The sequence below is a fragment of the Malus sylvestris genome, chromosome 1 (genome assembly GCF_916048215.2).
Source record: "Malus sylvestris chromosome 1, drMalSylv7.2, whole genome shotgun sequence".
NCBI lineage: Eukaryota > Viridiplantae > Streptophyta > Magnoliopsida > Rosales > Rosaceae > Malus > Malus sylvestris.
Genome location: NC_062260.1, coordinates 14,118,997 through 14,140,339, shown reverse-complemented (window position 1 = coordinate 14,140,339; position 21,343 = coordinate 14,118,997). Strand labels below are relative to the sequence as shown.

Below are 21,343 nucleotides of genomic sequence, written 5' to 3'. Positions count from 1 at the left end.
TCATCCACTACTTTCCTTTCTTTGAACTATAACTCTGCAACTTTCAAGAGTTATGGGACCTCTTTCAAAGGTTTCATTCCTTTCGTAAAGGAAAATTTTGGGGCAAGCTCTCCTCGGGTTGATAAAGATCAAAAGCACATGTATTTCCTCTTATATTTGCTCAACAAACATATCTTCCCCAACAAGTCTAAAGGGGTGAGGGTTGAATGGATCCCCTTAGTAGAAGTTCTTCATAATTTCAATGATGTAGCTACAGCCCATTCCTCATTTCTCATCTTTATCATCTCCTTTTCGAAATGACTCAAGGTGAGCCATTTGAGACCAACTTGAATGGGCCTATCTGGATGATACAAACTTGGCTTCAATGGTACTTCCCAGAGTTTCGGGCTGCCAATTTGGAGTTCCCGGAGGGTGTGGCCCCTGCCCGAATCTTGGCTGAAGCTGCCCCTATAGACCACTCCACCTTTGCCTGCTTCTACTTCTTCAAAGTTTGTAAGACTCGATCAGATTTAGAATGGGGTGCGTCGGTCTTGAGGAGATACCCTTGGTTTTCTAACCAAGTCTTTCAAGATGCTCCTGGTGAATATGCTACCCCCTCTTGTAGGGAGAAATTCATTAGCTGCATTCAACCGAGAGACCTGGCCTGGGGAGTTCGGGGTAATATATATGACCGAGGTTTGAAGGTGTATCATCCTAACTTTTGTAGCAGGCAGTTAGGATTTAGGCAGGCTATTCCCATCCCGTTCTTCGATTCTATCCATTGTGGCACTTCATTTCGACTACCAACTCCCTCTGAGGTGATCTTCCGAGCTGCCCGGCGCAGTCTTGACGTAATGAGTCAGGCTACCCGAAAGTCCATCATCCTCAACTTTGAATGTACCTCGCTCTTCTCTTCTTGGTGGGAAGACAGATGGACCAAGAAGTATGGAGGAGACTTGAAAGAGACTCATGACCGCCTTTTCAGTCAACTTTCTCTTAAGTCATACCCCGGCTCGGGCGAGCTTGAAAATTGGAAGGAGATGATCCAAGAGAAGAATCGGTCACTTCTGATAGGTACTTCTCTTTTTATCCTGATTCTGTTTCCCTTCTAAAGTCCTTCTAACCTTAATTTTGCTTGACCCCGCAGCCCCAGTGGATGTTGAATCAGAAGCCATTGAGTCCGAGGATGACTCAGCTGATGCTGCAGTTCTCCATGGCGCTGCAGCAGAGGCTGAAAGACAAGAAGCTGGGGAAGGTGTGGATGTTTCGGAATCCTTTGGAGATTCAGGAGCTGAAGAAACACCCGAGGCAATTATTAAAGCACCCAAGCGAAAGAAAGCGGTTGTGATCGAGGCTTCAGACCCTGATCCTGTACTTCTACCCAAAACCACACGACCAACTCTTACTAGAAAGAGTAAGAGAGCAAGAACTGTTGCTCCTCCTAAGTCATCAGCCCCATCTGCTCCAGTCCCCGAGGCAGGCAGAAAGAAGCAACAATCTTTAAGTAAGTTTCTGTTCTTCTTTACCAAACTGTTACCTTTCTCCTTTAACTAATTGCTTCTTATTTTCTTTGAAAAACAGGACCTCAAGCATCTAAAAGACCAATCATTGCTTCTAAGGAGGAACCATTAAGAGCTGCCATGCTCAAAAAGGCTGAAGAACTGCAAAATACCGTCCTCAAAGAACTCGAGGTATGATTTATATTTTTTATCTGCACATCCCTTCTCGCTTTCACAGAACTCAAAATCTGATTATTCGAATCAGGCCGCAGGAGATGAAAAACTTCTTCCGCCGGAGGCCTCCCCATCATTTGCCCGAGAAACCAGCCTTTCTCATCCTCAGGTCAACCCTTCAGAGGTACCCTTTTCTTCCTTTTCAACCCTTAAGTAACTCTATAGTTTCTGGACTTAATGCCTGAATCTTTCTTATTCTTCTTCTATCTGTTTTTAGGCTGGGGCATCTGCCTCATTGCCTAGTCATGGCCCTCCTATGAAGTTTGTGATTCCTTCTCCTGCCCTGGATGCAACTCCTTCCTCTCAGTTTGACCCTTCTACAGGAGTTATGTTGCACTTCGTGGATGAGGGCAGTAACTTGGTGAGCCATTATTCCCGAATTAAATTCCTGAATTGAATTCCTGATTAACTCATACTCATGTTTTCTGCAGCCTTCTCCGGTATATGAGCCACCCCTTCCATCAGTGGTATCAGATAATGAACCCATAATCCTTGAGATTCCTGTAACTTCAGAGGTAATAGTCTCACGGGTGCCTGCGTGCCCGATAGTTGATATTGATGAACCTCATTCTTCTCTTGCTGGTGGTGGAAAGTCTTCCTCTCAACGAGGATTTAATACTCTTCCTGGTGAAACCCCAGGGCTAAGTCAGGTACATTTCTTCTCTCCAAAGCCTATTTTTGCCTCAAACTATATTCTTGTCTTGACCTGGTCCTTTTGGCTTTTCGCAGCAAGTTTTGAAAGAGACTTCCCCCCCTCGTTTGGTCCGTAAGTCAAAGTGCTCCCGTCCTCATTTATCTTCTGGAGGTACAGAGATTCCCCCCCTCTGGAATTGAGAAGATCAGGCAGACAGAGATTGCCCCCTAGTGGGCATTGCTTCATTAGAGGGAGCTGCAGTGCAGGATCCTCCTCCTTTTCCATCCTCAAACCCTGTTAAGTTGCCCAAACGTTTTGAAGCACTTGGGCGGCTTGAGACGAGGTTGAGATCCTCAAGACATACTTCAGCGACCTCCAGTTCTTCAGAGCAACAACGAGTCTTCCAAGAATGGGCGAGGAAGGACTTCACTGCATTATTCAGCCTCAAGGCTCTTTGTGATTTAGAAAAGGTCACAATTGAGTCTTTCAAAACTGGTCGGCTATCAAAACCTCAGCACGATTCCTTTCTCTCTTTCTTTGAGAATTTAAGGGCTCTTAGGGAGCAATACCAGATAGCTGATAGACAAGCTAATCGGGCAAGATGCTTTATGGAGAAAGAGTCAAGCATTTCCGCTCAAGTTGATCGGTTGATGGATGAAAGCTTGCGGACAAAAGAAAGGGTTAAAGTTGTTACTTCTGAAATCCAAAAGCTGGAGGAACAACTGGTTGCTTTTAAAGCTGAACAAGCAACTCTTCTGGATACCCTCGAAAACCAAATTGAGGGAGTAGAGAAGTCAAACTCGGAGTTAGAGCATACTAGGTCCCAACTTGTAAATAGCCATACTGTTTTGGCCGAACCTAGTAGGATATTTGCCATTATGCAGACATACCATTCTCGAATAGTGACCCTGAGTGAAGATGTTAATTTTTTAGAATAGGATGATTTGTAACCCTTTTCTTATTGGAATGAACATGTGTTTTGTCCCCTGCTCTGCTCTTGGTACTGTTTGAATTGACTTCGGGCAACTCTTCCCCCCCTGATTACTTTCTTCTTTCTTCTACTTCCCTTGTTAGCAACAATCTTAGGGCCTGATCTTGATTCCTTAGTCCCCTTCATGGTACTTTTATTCATGCAGGGGTGTTAGGACAACCCGAGATCTTTTCTTTCCTCTGCTGTACCAACTGGTGACCCCGGCTCTTCTTTTTAAATAAGGTTGATCATACTGATAGGAGCCTCCGGGAAAGGGTTTGTATCTACCATCATACTGGCTTGGGGCTTGTCAAGTAACAACTTTCCCTTCACTATCAGGTCTTGTATCCAATCTCTAAACTGGACGCAATTGACTATGGAATGGTTGAAGGTATAGTGTAGCTTACAATACTTCTTCCCTCTGAGTTCTTCTGGTTTGGGCATCTTTTTGGTATTGTTGGGCAAAATTACTCTTGCCCGCACCAGTTCTTCATAGATCTCAGGTGCCTTGGCCAGATCGAACGAATAACTCTGGTACTTGGGTGGTTTCATGGGGACGAAACCACCATCGTTCATTACGATCTTCTGATCTTTGACAGGTTGGACTAGCCCTTTTACCATCAGTGGTTTGAAAGGTGTGGTTATTTCAGCGGCACATACGTCAATGTCTTCTTCATCATGGCCACCCTCATGCTCTGGCTTTGTTTCTCCTACTTCCAAACGATGAATTGCAGCTTTGTTTTTGTAGAAGGGAGGGACCTTGGAAGTGTGCTTCACTTGTTCCTCTTCTTGCAACAGCCTCTCATACTTAGTGGCAGCAATTACCAATTCTTGCAGCTCGTTGAATTGTGTATCATAAAATCTCTTCCTCAAAGGTAATTTCAGAGCCCTTTGAGCAATTGATATGAGCTGCGCTTGGTTGACGGGGAATTGACATCTCATCCTTGTTTTCTTGAACCTCATCATGAAGTCCTCAGTAGATTCATGATCGTATTGTTTGACTTCAACAAGGTCATTGATAGTCAATTCTGGCTCTATTATGTAAAACTGTTCGTGGAAAGCCATCTCCATTTGCCCCCAGTTGGCAATAGAGTTAGGGGGTAATAGAGAGTACCACTGAGATGCTAAACCCGCCAATGAATTCCCAAACAACCTCAATTTATAATTTGGGTTGCCCTCATATGCCACACAATGATTGGAGAATTTGAAAATGTGGTATCTGGAGGACACGCTACTATCTTCACCTGTGAACATTGGGAATGCAGGCATCTTGAAGTTAAGAGGGCATGAATTTAGCTCGTCAATATATTCAGGATAAGGCTTTTGGTAAGTGACCCTGAACACTGGGCGGGCCCACGGTTGAGCATTTTGAGCTACTGTCCTTCTTAGCTCAGCCAATTCTTCCCTCAACTGCTGAGTAGCTGAATTATCATCATGACCGATGAAAGCAGTGTCGATCTTTGGGCTCTGGTCGTTGCCCGTACTTGCTTCTCTCCTTGGTTCGGGCTTCCTCCAGTTAGTCCCCCCTCCCTTATTAGCCAGCGGGGGTGGCCTGTAAGGTGGAGGTTTATCTGAAGTAGTGGTGCCTTCCTTTCTGCTAGTCTCCCCTATCATTACAGGCATTCCATACTTCGTTCTCTCTTGCTCGCTCTGCCTCCTATTATTAAACGATAATAATGGGAAGCTAGGAGGCTCTTTTTCTAGAACTAGCTCTATCACAGGTTGACTCCCTTCAGGAACCACTTTATTCTTTCCCTTATCCTTTTCTTCTTCTAATAGTGGGAATAAGGGAATGATTGGTTCACTTCTCATGGTGACTTGGCTCATCCCACTTTCCTGAGCCCCTTTTGGAGTAGAAAACTCCAGATCAAGTCTTCTCTGTAGATTCCCTCTTAATGTACAGAGCCTACTCACTTCTCCCTTGGTTTCCAAGGAGATTCTTTCCATGCTTTTTAGTACTTGGATCATAGTAGCTTGTAGTTCACTAGTTCCCTTCCCTTCCGATCTCTCAGATGAAGTTGGGCTTTCTAGGACCACTTGTCTTGATGGGGAAGAAGGATCTCCTGATTGATCTGCCATTTGTAGGAGAAAAGGGTGAGAGAAAACCTCATTCGGATTCTTTTTACCAATTTTGTGGTTTTTCTTTTTGGATAAGCAAGATCACAAAGTGTATGATCCTACCGGGCGTGCCAAAACTATGTTCGCTTCAGGAATTTCCGTCGGGGACGTTTCCTGGCCGACGAGCGCACAGCTCCCCAGGAGGTTGGTGCCGGTTGAGAGCTGCTGTCGGGCTTCTGCTTCACTGTCGGGCTTTGTCGGGCAAGGCTCGTCGGGCAAGACTCGTTGGGCACTGCTTATCGGGCAAGGCTGGAAGAGAAGGACAACGTTAACTTTGAGAGGTGCCTTTGTGGGGCCTTAGGTGTAGGCCTTGAGGCTCACAATCAAGATTAACTTCTAAGTACTCAGGCGTGCCACTGCCATCTTTAGCATGGCAGATGTAAAATGGATGTCGCGTTTTAGTTGTGTATATATATATATATATATATATATATACATATATATGCCCGAGAAACCGTGTTAGCTATAACAGGTGCTTTTGTGGGGCCTTAGGTGTAGGCCTTGAGGCTTCCCGTTAATAACTAAACCAGTGCTCGAACATATAATATTCGTTCGATTGATTGCAGGAGCCTTACAACTATTATACTTCTGATTACCCGAATCTGAGAGATAGAACGAACCCAAATAGGTGCCTTTGTGGGGCCTTAGGTGTAGGCCTTGAGGCTTCCCATCAGAATTCGTTCTTATACTCAAACGTTCCAGACCGCGAAATGGAATGAATCCAAATAGGTGCCTTTGTGGGGCCTTAGGTGTAGGCTTTGAGGCTTCCTATCAGAATCCATTCCATGCTTAAGCGTTCTATGATAATCATAATATAATAGAAATAAAACTAAGGGATAGGTCGATTACTTGCGCCCCAAGTAACTTCGGACTTCTTGTTTATCAAGGGCTATCGTGGATGGGTTAAGTCCACATAAGGTTCTTTTTTATGCCTTGAGGCCAAGGACTTTCAACTGATCAAATTTACATGCCCGAGGGCTTAGAACTTAGATCTGGTTTGAACAATGAAGATATATTCAAATCGGATCGAAGCACTAAGAGATTCTTTTAATAGTCATCTTACTAGAAATAACTTGAATACAACTGGAAGTATACAACATATTGTTAGGCTAATGAATGAAAAGACAAAAAACAAAGAAGGTCGGGCAAGGTTTAACCTTGTCGGGCAAGTCTGGTCGTCTTGCAGGTTCCTATCTTTGTGGCTTATCAAGGGTCTGAGAGCTTTTAGGGAGAGATAAGGAAAGGAGTTTTACAAAGAGAAATCGATACTACAACAAGGTTGAACAGGGTAGCAGAGCTATTACAAGGGTTTGAGTGAAGGCTTGTCCCGAGAGGGATGAAGGCTTGGGCTGACTACAGCTTCGTTTTGAAGGCAAATCTGGCTTTGAGCAGAGTTTGTGCTTGCATTTGTTTGTTTGTTTGAGTGTCCTTAATCCTGATTTCTCTTTCTTCTTTTATAGACAACTCAGCTTGGCCTCTTGTAGCAGCAGCCTTGCCCGAATGCAACTTGAGAGGCAGTGACTCATCAGCTATATTACTTGTTCTGCCATTATAAAGTACTTTATGGGCTGTATAGCTGGTCAGTCTATACCACTTGGCTTTTGGGTAGGTGAGCAAGTGGTCTTCATGAGCTACACCAAGTCAGAAAAGCCAATTTTCTGCTTTCTGGGTTTTGGCTGGGCTTAGGCCGGCTCTTCCTTTAGGCATCCTTTTGGGCCAGCCCATTTCCTGAGCCCAAAGTTCAAGTTTTGATCCAAACAAGATCCACACTACTTTCAACTTTTTTCAAGTTCTTTTGTTTCTAAATTACAATTTATTTTATTCATGAGAAGTTGGAATCTACACACTCTCTCACACACACACACACACACACACACACACACACACACACAAATACAGGCTCTTCTTACCAGTGCACATCAGTATACCCCATCCACGCACTGCAACAAAAAATAGCAAAAATTAAAAGCCAAATCAGCGGCTATAAGTTGAAAAGTGAATAAAAACCAAAGACTTGACTCTATGCAAGAAATACATGCTCTTACTAATGGATTTGAATGTAAACCATCGAGCAAAGTGTCCTGCAAAATACCACACAAAATTCAACAACGACAAAACACTAGACTATCTTTGAGAAGTGCAGATAGAATAACCTACAGTGACTAGAAAGAAAGAAGTTGGCATTTGGGGAGAAAATCATTACCAAGATTCACGGTTTCAGTCATGGAATTTCCTACAGTGACAAAAGTGAAAAAAACAATACACAACATTAGCAATACTACAGCGAGTCTTTATTACGGTTAAATGATCAAGTTTTGAAATATATCTTTTTAGCGGGGTCCTATAATTATGCTTTTGGCATATAACCAACAAGTGCCAACTTTCAAATATGATTTACTTTACTGCATGTCATGGTTACTTATAATTTGTTGGAAGAGGTTTCATGTTCAAATCGAACGACAAAAGTTAGAGGCTTGTATATACGATAAAGTTGGAAATATTGAATTTGAAAGAGAAACAAAAAGGAGCCTTTTTTCTTTTCATATTTGTTTTGGAGAGGGACCACTTACGGAATTCATCCCAGTGATATTGAAAGAAACCTGCAGTAAAAGAATAAACAATATTAGCATAAGAACCGTTAGGAAATAAAATTCAAGTTGCTGCCATTTGTTGATACTTGTATAGCATTAGCATATATATGAAATACAGCAACATAATTCATTTGTCATATAATTGATTGCAGAAATAGGATTTAGTTTTGGGAAGTGGCCAATATAAGGAAAACAATTACAACTGTTTAGCTGTAATAGAAATATAGACAACAAATAAGCTTATTTGACAACATAATAATTGATTGACAGTCTCGATTTAATTTGCAATTATCTTTTACAGGCAACACATGGAAATTATTGGCTACAGGTGGAATCCTGGGTTCTTTGCTTCTTGTTCTACTGATGATCGTTGAATCAAGTTTTTCGATGCTGGAATTCTGACTTGATCGTTGAATCCTGGTGAAACAGACGTCTGTATAATTACAAGCACTGAGTAAGGGCGAAATTTTTGTTTCAAGAACATTGCGGTACACAAGCCTCGATCTTCAAGTTGTCTGTTTTATATTTTTGTTTTGTTCATACTCAGTTAATTTTTCTATTCACATTTATTATTTATTAGCATATATAATTATATCATAAATTGTTGACTTATATCCAACAAAAGAGTGTCGATTAAGAATTGAAAGATTCTTAGAGGATTACAAAGCACTCAAACCGAGCAGGTATTTGTATGCAGATATTAAGAGGATTACAGATCAATTCAAGGACAAGTTGGGCCAAGGAGCCTATGGAACTGTCTTCAAGGGAAGGCTTTCTTTTGATTTCCTTATTGCTATCAAAGTCCTCAACAGTTTTAAGGGAGATGGGGAAGAGTTCTTAAATGAAGTGCGAACCATGGGTCATATCCACCACATCAATGTGGCTCGCTTGGTTGGATTTTGTGCTGATGGATTTGTACGAGCTCTTGTTTACGAGTTCTTCCCCAATGGTTCCCTGCAAGATTTCATTTCATCTGCAGATAGTGACAATTCATTCCTTGGCTGGGATAAGTTGCAGGATATTGCCCTAGGCATAGCCAAGGAAATTGAATATCTTCACCAAGGATGTGATAAACGAATCCTCCATTTCGATATCAAACCCCATAATGTTTTGCTAGACCAAAACTTCACTCCAAAATTTTTTGATTTTGGTTTGGCCAAGTTATGTTCCAAGGATCAAAGCTTGGTGTCTATGACTACAGCTAGGGGGACCATGGGATACATTGCACCCGAAGTGTTCTCCAGGAATTTTGGAAATGTGTCTTACAAGGCAGATGTCTATAGCTTTGGAATGCTGCTGCTTGAGATGGTAGGAGGAAGGAAGAATATTGCTTCAACCATAGAGAACACCACAAATGAAATTTACTATCCACAATGGATTTATAATCTTCTAGAGGAAGGGGATGACCTACTGATAGGAATTTTTACCACCTGCAAAAATAGGGATAAAAACACTTAAAAATACTTGCAAGAGTTCAAGGTTATCGTACTATAGGAGCTCAAGTAAGGTCGTTTTCCGCAGGGATTGAATGAATAATTTGTATAAATACCAAATCTTAATTAATTATTTGAAAACAAAGTTTGGATGAGGTTGATTTTATAACCTAAAATATTAAAAACGAATTTTAAATTAAAACAATTAAAGAAACTAGCAAAGTAAAGAAAACAAAAGAAAATAGTTTTAAAAATAAATTTGAGCACTAGGGTTCTGTTGTCACCTTGACAATCCTACGTAGTTCTTTCAATTACTTAATAATTACACATGCATATTTTGAAGGCTAGGTTTTCCTAAAGTATGCCATATTTGGAACCTCCAACATAGAACGTATATCTAACATGCAACATGTCCATGGCGTCTAGATCGAATGTGAACATGCAAGACTCATTAAGTTTTGTGAAAACCTTTTGAAAAACCATACAACCCTTAAGATGTGTCGTCCATCCTAAGAAGTTACACATATTAACTACAAGAAACCAGCGCCAATTCTAGGGACAACTCTCCGCCAAAATTGCATCAAATTACCTTTCCAAATATCCTAATGGTGGCCAATCATCAAGACAATTAGATAGTTTAAAACACAATGATTAATAATTCAAAACTTGCATGCATAATATCATAAGCAAATTGAAAAGACATTACATATTCTTGCTAAGGCTTGTAGCCTCGCCCTAGCAAATGAAACTAGTTACGAACAATCATAAACAAAATATTATTAAAAACATGGATAGAAAACACCTTGAAAATAAATTTGAATCGTCAAAAGCTCTCTAAAGCCAAAGTGCGTGCGTTCTCCCTTATTTAACCCTAATAGCTAAATATCTTATGTCTACTAACACAAAATAAAACCCTAAAAGGTCTTAGAATAAAACTAGGAAACATAATAAAATAATAAAACAGAAAATAAAAGGTTTCCTATTTGAACTGAAATTCGGACTTCTCAGAAAATCACATTTTTGACCAACCAAATCAACTTCGATTTGGTCCCAAAAGGTCTTTTTTGAAATCTTGAGACGTCCCCTACAAATCCTCAGAAGGAATCTTCCTCAAAATATGCCATCTTGTCCTTCAAAATACCCAAAACGTCCATAAACGTCAATCTGGGAAAGCTGCGCGCTGAACCTTTATTTCATTGCCACGGTCAAACGGCTTAGTAGAAAAATATGGAATTTTGACACAATCATCTTGAAAGGCACATGAACATCCTCCAATTTGAATCACTCCAAAATTCATCCGTTTGATCATTTTTTGCTCCAGAGGAAATCGAATGTCCTACATTGAAAATATATAACAAAGTATCACAATTCTACCAAAATAACAAATAAATTAATACTAAGATTAGGGTAAAATATATAGTATAATATGGACTCATCACCTACGAATCCATATTGGGGAAGAAGGAGATGGTAAAATTCCAAGGAAACTGGCAATTATAGGGCTATGGTGCATCCAGTGGCACCCAATGGATGGTCCTTCCATGAAAATAACGGTTCAGATGTTAGAAAGAGACGGAGAAAGCTTGACCATGCCTTCTAATCCCTTTTGTGCCCACAGGTCCTACAACTAGAAATGGAAGCATTCTGGCAAAATGACTAGAGTTGGAATCAATTGTGGAACTAGAATAGAAAGTAAGACCAATGTATGTAATGTGGAGCCAAAAATAATCATAAGGCAACACGTGGATTTTTGGGTAAAAAAGACAAAATTACCCTCGAGGCATATCGGGATTCCTACGCGCGAGCAGCGGGCAATCATCCTTCAACCAAGTCAAAAGTGCCTAAAATAGGTAACAAATTCAAAGTTATTTCATCCATCCTCATCCTATATTTTCCACAAGGTAATTATTTGATAACCTTCAAAACATTCCATATAAATTGATTTAATTGGCTAATTAATGGATTTATTCCTAATTAATCCATTAATTACCAATTAAATCACCAATTTCACACAAAAATACCCCAAAGGGCCGGCCACCTTTTCTAAAAAGGGGGACTGGCCATGCTCTATATATTGAACCCCATTTTCTCTAAAAACCTAGGTCCACACTCTTGCAAAACTCCCAAAAACTCTCCAAACACTTTTCTCTCTAAATTCTAACTTTGGCATCGGAGGTTCTTCGGCCAAAGCCCCCCCCCCCCCCCAAATTCATTGTGGGCGCGTGAGGCTAACCAAAGATGTTAAATGTTTTGTAGGTGCAATCTTGTCCAAGATCAAGGAGGAAGAAATTTGCATCCACAAATTGGTGCTTTCATTGAGAGCAGAGTCACACACTTGTAGAAGACTCCCGCATCAAAAGGTTTTTCCATTTTCTTGTCCATTTGTAAATTTTTCGTACGTTCTTATTATTAGAATTTTTTATTTGCAAAGATTCTTTGAGAAAACGTAAAAGAGAAATACAATGGCTAGAAATTTAGAAAATTCCACAAGTGAAAATTCCAATATTCAAGAAATGGGACCACGGCGATCCACGAGGCTAAATGTGATCATAGGAGCGGCACCATCGCTACGGGGCTCCGCCATGGCAACTACCGCGGTGGCTACCACGGTCACCATTACTCGCAGCACCGCTACCACGGCCTGAGCCGTACCATCCAAGCTTGCACGGGCCCAAGCCCAAGCCCAAGCCGTGCCATCCAAGGCCCATGACACCAAAGCCACGACCCAAGCCTCTTATTCGCATGCATCACGTATTGAGCAGCTTGCTCTCGTGAGCAAGCCTATTCTCATGACCAAGCCTGCTCCCACGACCCAGCCTGCTCCCGTGGCCTCCTAAGCAGCCCAAGTCGACCCAAGACTATCTCAACCATGCGAACCTACCATTGAGCTGGGGGCATTTTCACCATATTTTCCACGAATTTGACATTTCCCAACTCAAATCTCGTGCCTGGAGTCTACCACCTTTCCATTGCTCAAGGAGGCACATTTTTTCCAAGCATTTCCAATCCAAATGGCGAACAACACTTTTCGCATCAAGTCGTAGAGTTGACAAATGCCATTGCACAACAAACGACCTTGGTGAATCAGCTTCTACAACGCACTGAGATCCAATGTGCCCCAGACGAGGTGTCCTACACTAGGACAAGGGCAAACGAAAAGCCTCTCTAGCAGCGCTCTGGCAAGCAGCCACTTGACCAAACACGAAATGAGCATTCAGGCAGGGTACACTTCCGATTGGGCTCCCGAGACAGTGTATACTCCCGTCTTAGCGCGCGGAGGAGCGTGCACTCTCGGCTAAGCCCACGGGTAAGTATTTGTTCATGGTTATGGCCACGTTTCGATAATCAACATGAGCAACAAGCGTTCATTCGTGGCTAGGCCCATAATGAGCATTCTCCACATCATATCGAAGTAGGCAGCACGACGGACGGAGAGAAGCAGTCACTCAATCCGAATCAAGTTCAACTGGCAGCTTGCAAAGAATTTCCTTGCCTACTAGGGATGGACCACATGCACCGCTTCCGCGGTATGAACAAGCGAAGAACATGGAAGAGCAGTCTAGACCAGCAGGTCAAGACCGGGGGCAGCTAAGAGCTCCACTACCTCAGCAAAGGCAAATCCAAAAAGTGGTAGAGAGACTCTTCAACGAATGATTGCATGATTTTCAACGTAACGAAGTGGCCGATGAGGCACTACGGCGGGATATGACCAATATAAGTAGATCACCCTTCACAGACGAAATCGAGCAGACAGAGCCTCCATGTAAGTTTAGCATGCCATATTTTACATCTTTCAAAGGAGATGGAGATCCAGAGAGGCACTTGAAGCACTATCGAAGCACGATGATCCTTTATCGGCGCAACGATACCATTATGTGCAAAATCTTCCCCACTACTTTACAAGGCAAAGCATAATATTGGTTTCACACCTTGCCACCAAGATCCATTTGAAGTTTTGATGATCTTTCCTTGGTTTTCACCAAATAATACTTATCTTACCGCTCGATCAAGAAAAAGTCCGACCACTTGTTCAACGTGAAGAAAAACCCAAAGGAGTCGCTCCACAACTATGTGAAGAGGTTCAAAACGGAGAAGGCGAAAATCGTCGGATGGAACGACTCAATAGCAAGTGCAGCTTTCCAAAAAGGACTCCCAGCAGACCACCCACTGTTTGGAGAAATGATCATGAAAGAAGATCTAACTCTAGCAGACTCATTTGCTCTAGTAGAGAAGCATGCATTTTGGGACGAGGCTCGGTGAGTAGAGAAGGCACCCGAGCAGCCTCGAAAAGAGTCGGTAGTGGTTCAAAGGAAGGAGGAAGGGAAACATTCCAACAAAAGCAAGCAGGAGGCTAAGTGTAGGGACCGACCCATGAACAAAGAAAGCTTAACGACCAAGAACTATTCTAGGTTCTCAATTCCGATCCACCAAATCATTCATGACATCAATAACGAGCCATGGTTCAAACTGCCAAAAATCAAATGGGGATACTTCCAAGTTAGATCACACCAAATATTGCGCATTCCACCGAGGTCCCGGTCACAAAACTGATGACTGCTACACTTGGAGGAACTAGCTAGAAAAGCTCGTGAAACAAGGTAAGGTTGACAGATACTTAGACAAGCCAGCTGCGCAGCCTAGAAAGAACGCAGACAACGATGAGAAACCGCCAACCAAGATGATTCGAATTAATGGCATCTTCGTCGAATCCGAGCACTTGGGGGCCACCAGCAATTCCAAAAAATGAAGATTTAACAGGCTCTACTAGTCTCACAGATCCAAGCAGCCGACATCCAACCTGGACCTATCATTGGCTTTATCAAGTAGGATGCAGAAGGCGTTGACTTTCCACACGACGACGCACTAGTGGTATTTGTTCAACTAGCCCATGTTATAGTCGACAGAATGATGGTTGACAGTGGAAGTGCAGTCAACCTACTTGAACTTTCAGTCATTCAGAAAATGGGCTTGGAAAGCACAATCATACGCCGAGCAAAGGTACTCATCGGATTCAACGGGCATACCTCAACTGCCATCGGCCATATCACACTTGACGTGAAAACATCTCCAGTTGTCTCAAAGCAGGCGTTCATAATCGTAAGTGGCCCATCTCCTTATAATGGGATTCTTGGGAGACCTTGGTTGATCAAGCTGGATGCCGTCACTTCCGTCAAGTACCAAAAAATCCAATTCCGCATCCCGGGATGAGGAGTAGAAAAGATCAAGTCTAACCAGGCTGCATCCCGACGAGGAACTGTGCAAGTATTGAATGAATAAAAAAAGAAGACCTTTACCCTTGTGGAGGCTACCGAAGTCCAAAGGGACGAAAAGGTTACCAAATAGCAATTACAGCAGGCGAATCGAAAAGATGGCACCCAAGCGAACGAGATAGGATGGAAACCCGAAAAGGACGCCGAAGACGTCATTCTTGATCCCCAGCCGCGGAAAAGATGGCTAGAATTGACTCACGTCTAAGCCCAACTTAGAAGGAAGAACTCACGACTTTATTTAGGGAAAAACGAGACATTTTTGCATGGTCATTGTTCGACATGCCCGACATTGACCCCGAGGTAGCCTGCCACAAGCTGCACGTTGACCCCGCTGCCAAACCGGTGATCCAAAATAGAAGACATTTTGCACCCGAGCGAGTAACGATTATCGAGGTAGAAATTGACAAGTTATTGGAGGCCGGATTCATAGAAAAGGTAGCATACTCAGTATGGCTTGCTAACGTCGTGCTAGTCATGAAGAAAGAAAAGGGCAAATAGAGGGTTTGCGTAGACTACACCGACCTCAACAAAGCATGCCCAAAAGATCCTTATCCTGTCCCTCAAATCGATCTATTGGTAGATTCAACTTCTGGGAACTAGCTGCTCAATTTCTTAGACGCATACTTTGGCTACAACCAAATAGCCATGTACGAGCCTGATAAGGAGAAAACCGTGTTCGTAATCGAGCGAGGCACCTACTGCTACAAGGTCATGCTATTTAGCCTTAATAATGCGGGAGCCACTTACCAAATGTTAGTAAACATGATGTTTAAGAAGCAAATTGGGTTAACAATAGAGGTCTGTGTCGACGACATAATGGTAAAGGGCAAGTAGCAGTTAGATCATATCCGCAACTTGGCAGAAACTTTCAACATCTTCAGAAAGTACAAGATGAAGCTCAACCCCACCAAATGCACATTTGGGGTATCTTCAGGCCGATTCTTAGGGTATTTAGTAACCCAATGAGGAATAGAAGCACATCCCAAGCAAATCTGAGCAATCTTAGAGATGAAGTCTCCAACCACCTTGAAGGAGATCCAAAGCTTGACTGGATGAGCGGCCCTCAACCGCTTCCTATGGCAGTCCACCGATCGATGCAAGCTTTTTTCAAAGCTATCAAGAGGGCACAACAAGACGAGTGGGATGAAGAGTGCGAAAGAGCCTTCCAAGACCTGAAGAAGTAACTCACATCACATCCCTTACTATCCAAGTCAGAAGCAGCGGAGGATTTATACATCTACCTGGCAGTCTCCTAAGTAGCAGTGAGCTCTGCCCTCATACGATAAAAGTTGGGGTCCAACTGCCAGTATTCTACACTTTTAAAGCTCTTCTCGATGCAGAAACAAGATATCCAAAGATCAAAAAATTAATTTTGGCGCTAGTTGTTGCGGCTCAAAAGCTTATACCATACTTTCAAACTCATATAATCATTGTCATGACTTAGTATCCTCTACAATCAATCTTACATGGTCCGGACGCTTCTCAACGAGTGATGAAGTAGGCGTTGGAACTTGGCCAATATGGTTTAGTTTTTTGACCTCGCATGGCAATAAAGGCCCAAGCCTAGGTAAACTTCATAGCGGAATTTATGCCTAGCCTAGGCGACGCAACAGAGCGGCCTAACGACACCTCAGAAGCAGCCGAGCACACCTTAGCAGTGCCTACTCCATCCAATGGAGACTTCTGGAATTTGCATGTCGACGGAGCATCCAACTATAAAGGCTCAGGAGTAGGCGTGATCCTTGTCACCCTAGACGGCTTAATGCTCGAGCAGGCGATCACTCTAGGCTTCAAAGCATCCAATAATGAAGCAGAATACGAGGCCCTATTGGAAGACCTTCGAATGGCAAAAGACTTGGCAGTGAAAAAGCTTGTAATTCATTCTGATTCCCAGTTAATCACCAACCAGACTACTGGGGAATACACGGCAAAACATCCGAGGATGGTGCAATACCTAGAGAAGGTATGCAAGCATCTTGAGCCATTTCAGACTTACACTCTCACTCAAGTTCCGCAGGCAGACAACGCCCACGTAGATGCGTTAGCCGGTCTAGGCTTCGCCTTCGACCACCAATTCAAACGCTCTATTCCTGTGGAATATCTAGACAAACCAAGCATATAGGCGGAGCTAATAACCAAAATGTCACAGGTTAGTATAACTCCCAACTGGCAAAGTTCTATTATAGAGTACCTGGTCAACGACACGCTCCCACTGGAAAGATTGGAGTCTAGGAAGCTCCAAATCAAGGCAGCACGCTACTATATGTGGAACGACATTCTTATTAGAAGATCCTACATCAGACCACATCTCCACTGCCTAACACCTCTCGATGACTTGAAGGTTCTAAGTTCAATCCATGAAGGCGTTTGTAGAAATCACTCTGGAGGTCGATCCTTAGCACAGAAAGCTCTTAACGCAGGCTACTATTGGCCTAGCATGCACCAAGATGCTATTGAGTTAGTACAAAAGTGCGACTGCTGCCAACGTTACAAGTTGGTACCAGCACTGCCTGCCAACGAGTTCATGCAATGGGTAATCGACTTGGTAGGACCTATGCCGCCTGCTACTAGGAGCAGATGCATGATGATCGTGGCAACTGACTACTTCACCAAATGGGTAGAAGAAAAACCCATGACCACCACTACTCAGACAGACATAGAACGTTTTATATGGAGAAACATCATTTGCTGATTTGGCATCCCTCAATCCATTGTCACTGACAACGGCCAAGATATCCTTAAGGTAATAGGTGGGTCGAAGCATCCAACAAGATGATCCTCGACTGCCTCAAGAAATCCATCACCAACAAGAAGGTCCGTATAGGATCAGCAGAGTAGGTGACAAGAGTAATTACACCTTCGTCACCATGAAACAATAAAAAGATCAAAAAGTAGTGGAGTGCCTACAATCTGAGGAAGAACCATGTGTGACCTCCCTCTATATCAAAGCCTGAAGACTCAAGCAACTCGACGGGCACCACTTCACAAGCCGAGGACTATCTAGTTGTTATGCAGTTCCTACCTTATAGCTAAGTTCTCATTCGTTTCACTCATTTTTCAATGAGGAATTTAGAAGTAATCACAACTTGGCTCGGCTGCATCCTTACAACAACTAATCACTCATGCACTTCAAAAAAAGATTGCGCCCTTCTTAGGGACTTATTGCAAGAATTGCGCCCCCTGAAGGACCAACCATGCTCTCCAATGCAAGAGGGTAAACTAATTCCCCAACACCCACATGGGTCAGCTCTCCAAGATGGGAGGATAAACTATACACTCCGAATATCCAGATGTGGATGAGCCTGGCTGCCCTAGTATAACTAGATGCACGATGGCTTGCGCCGGGATTCCTAGACGTAGCCATAATGATCTTTTTCAAGGCTTAGCTAACTGAAGGATTTTAGGTTTCTTGGCCTAATCCGTGGGGAACCAGGCCCTAGAGATGGAGGGGGCACATTACGCAGTACGCCCTACAGACGGCTGCCCTGGAACCCTAAAGCTACTACCGAGTGCACTAAGGTAGCTTACGATTTCTGAAATACTGCATACGGTTTTCCGTTCGAGCAGTAAAACCACGCTAGACTTATACAACCGCACATTCTTGTGAAAGGTTAAACAAGCTATTGTGCATCTACGAAGCTTTATCCACTGCCGACATGCTACGTAGTTGATAAACTTCACCTCTGCCAAGCGTAAAACAACCTACACCAAGTCCTAAAGTGTTGTGATCAAGGGCGGAGCTATCTAAGGCCCAGAGGGGGCATCCGCCCCCACTCAGATTTTTGGGCGATGGAAAAAATTGTCATGACAATTAAAACAACAATTAATTTTTTGATTTTGGTTCCGAATATTCCACGTTTTCTAACCTAATTCAAACTCAATTGAACTGGGGGTTTCATAAATAGATTGAATTCAACCGATGAAGTATCATAACTTGATATAAAAAATTTACTCTGCAAAGTATTTTATATGAACTTACTTCATCCATTCGTTTGTTGCATTACAATTTAAAATTTAACTTTTTAATTTAGAGATTTTTCATTATACCTAACCCTCAACAACTTAACACCCATTATTTCACTTGGTTGTTTTAGGACGCCCCTAGTCAAAAACATTTCTAGCTCCGTCCTTGGTTGTGATATTTGCTACGCAACCTATGAAATTGGAGAAAGCCAAGGTTAACAGCCTATTGATTATGCAAACTTGTCTACTTCTGTAAGTAAGGCATTCGGCTGCCAACCCTATGGCTAACAACTTTGCAAAGTTCTACACCAATACCTACGACTGCATAGGCTACGTGGGCCTGTTTGCTTATAGAAAAGTAGCATGCCTGCCACTGGTCTATAAAGTTAAAGGTTAGGGCATGAACAAAAGAAGTGAAGATTAAGAAAAGCGAAGGAAGCATGTTTATAAACAACTAGCAAAAGCCGAAGGAGTTCAAGCAAAACAAGAGCTACAGAGAAAAACAAAGAAATTACTAAAGGCTACCTAGAAGACTACACTTCGGTAGCTTGGACATCCCACGACTACTAAGTCGCCACACTTTCAGCAGCCATGACGCTCTTAGCAGTGGCATCATCTAGCGCTTCACCCTCGGCTGCCTCAGCCTGGGCACCAACTTCTCCAACTACTTCCCTAATGGAAGCCTCAAAAGTAAAAGCAAGCAAGTCTTCCCGAGAAATAGAGAAGGTCTTGAAACCTTGAGCCCATCATTCTCACCCTTCAGCTGTTCATCCTCCTCAAGCAGACCAACACGGACGCACTGCAACTCATCCACTTCCTTCTTCAGATTTTCGTTGATCTTTAGTACACCTTGAAGTTCCAACACTTGGGCTTCAAGCCTATCGATAATTCTCTTGAAGTGGATCACTTAATTATAAGAAGCAATCAACTCTTCATCGTTTGCATAAACAGCGAAACGAAGCTCATAAACTGCAAACTCAAGATCTTGAATCTGAGGTATGTAACATCCAATCCATTTCTTTACACTTTCATACTTAACTTGGATTGCGTCAAGCTTAGTCTTCAAGTCAACAATATCTTAGCGAGTGGTCTTAAGTTGCATAGAAGTGGGGGCAGAAATATTAGACCCCATCAAAACAACGAGCTCAGAATCCAGCCTTTTGATCTCATCGATCAAATAATAAGCTTCAACTGCCACAGTCTTTGCCACCTCCTTGGCAACCTTGCTATATCTGCATCATAGCAAGCAGAGTTGTCATTCTATATTGGGTTGTATGCTTCGCAAAGGAACTTGGGCAAACAAACCTTTCTAAACGCCATCAACAAACTTGGCACAAGCGTTTATGTCTTCAAGCAGATCTAGTTTCAAGAGCACACAGATCTCAGCAGCCTCTCTAGAAGCAGGCTTAGTGGATTTCTCACAGCTGCCCACGCGAACAGTTTTCTCCTTCCCAACAGGTGAATCATTCTTAGCAGCGGAGGGAATGGGCCTTAGCGCCATTTTAGCAGCAGAGTTCACCTTATCGCTTTTCATAATAGCAAGCCTTTCCGAAGGAGAACCAGACTTTACTCCCAACGGACGTCTTGGCACAGACTTCGGCACTAGGGGCATGACAATACCTCTACACTGAGCAATACTATCAACAATCAGACATGCCATTCTTGACATGGCAGGCACCACATGCTCAGATCTAGCAACCTTATTTTTCTTCCCATTGGAAGAAGTCATGTCAATCACAGGACTCTCGGTAGCAGGCGGGCCCTCATAAGAAGCGGAGGAAGTCTTCAGTTTTCTCAACCGGCATCTCTTGAGCAGGCGGGGAACATCTATTCTTTCCACCTTCATTCATAATAGGCTCCACGACAGCATTCAGATGAGCCAATGCATCTACCTTGATCATTTTTACCTTCTCTCTCTAGAGTAACCCACGTTTTTCCCAGCGAAGAAAACTAAGCAGCCAACGCTATTCATGGTACTCAACAATGAAACTTAACCCATACTAGCTTTTTCCTTATTTTCTCTCAGACTAGTAGGCAGGAGGCTTGCATCCCAGCATTCCAGCAGCCCATGAGGCCCGCGACCTTGTCATCTCTCTTAATCGCCATCCTAGCCCCCGTCAAGTCCAAAAGCCCAAAGGACATAAGCCATGTGGCTCGCCTAACACTGCGCCCTAGCCCCTCAATTCGTGGCCTCAGCTTCACAAGTTGCCTTTGGCTCTAGCTAAGTCAAGCAGCCCAAGCAGTGGTCCCTGCCATAACACCTCATCGGCCCATGTCGAGCCGACTCCTGGCCCCTACCAGCCGACGTGCCACACCACCCCGACGGCTGCCCCACGACAACACTATCAAAGAAGAAGATGAAGAAAGCAGCGAAAGACGGTCCTTTGCACGGGCAAGATGTAGAAGATTGCTAGAAGAGGGGGAACAAATATCCTCTATGCTTTCTCTCTCTTGTAGAGTAGAATAAATCGCTCACCAAAGTTGATTTAATAACCCACTTAAGGTGAACTTAAATAGGCTTTGAGAGAAATGTATTTCCCTTTCTTATAAGGATCTGATTTCCTATTAAAGAGGGAATCAACATCAAAATATGAAACAATCCTACGTTTCCTAAAGCAAGAAGATCTCTACACCTACTGCCCTTTCCTACGA

At 43.0% G+C, this 21,343-nt stretch overlaps 3 protein-coding genes across 3 annotated transcripts; all 3 read left to right on the top strand.

Annotated features, from left to right (window-relative positions):
- The first annotated feature begins 262 nt into the window (after positions 1 to 262).
- On the top strand, positions 263 to 2,546 carry LOC126631571 (uncharacterized). Its single transcript, XM_050301694.1, has 7 exons — positions 263 to 1,053; positions 1,127 to 1,483; positions 1,561 to 1,670; positions 1,744 to 1,836; positions 1,930 to 2,073; positions 2,144 to 2,362; positions 2,442 to 2,546. Exons 1-7 carry the CDS (start codon positions 297 to 299, stop codon positions 2,544 to 2,546), a joined length of 1,785 nt encoding a protein of 594 aa, XP_050157651.1. The 5' UTR covers positions 263 to 296.
- Positions 2,547 to 8,333: 5,787 nt separating this feature from the next.
- LOC126613715 (rust resistance kinase Lr10-like) lies at positions 8,334 to 11,089 on the top strand. Its single transcript, XM_050281295.1, has 3 exons — positions 8,334 to 8,394; positions 8,651 to 9,430; positions 10,896 to 11,089. Exons 1-3 carry the CDS (start codon positions 8,334 to 8,336, stop codon positions 11,087 to 11,089), a joined length of 1,035 nt encoding a protein of 344 aa, XP_050137252.1.
- Positions 11,090 to 15,007: 3,918 nt separating this feature from the next.
- On the top strand, positions 15,008 to 15,912 carry LOC126613705 (uncharacterized). Its single transcript, XM_050281285.1, has 3 exons — positions 15,008 to 15,175; positions 15,329 to 15,526; positions 15,610 to 15,912. The coding sequence occupies exons 1-3, from the start codon at positions 15,008 to 15,010 to the stop codon at positions 15,910 to 15,912; spliced, it is 669 nt and encodes a 222-aa protein (XP_050137242.1).
- Positions 15,913 to 21,343: the final 5,431 nt, after the last annotated feature.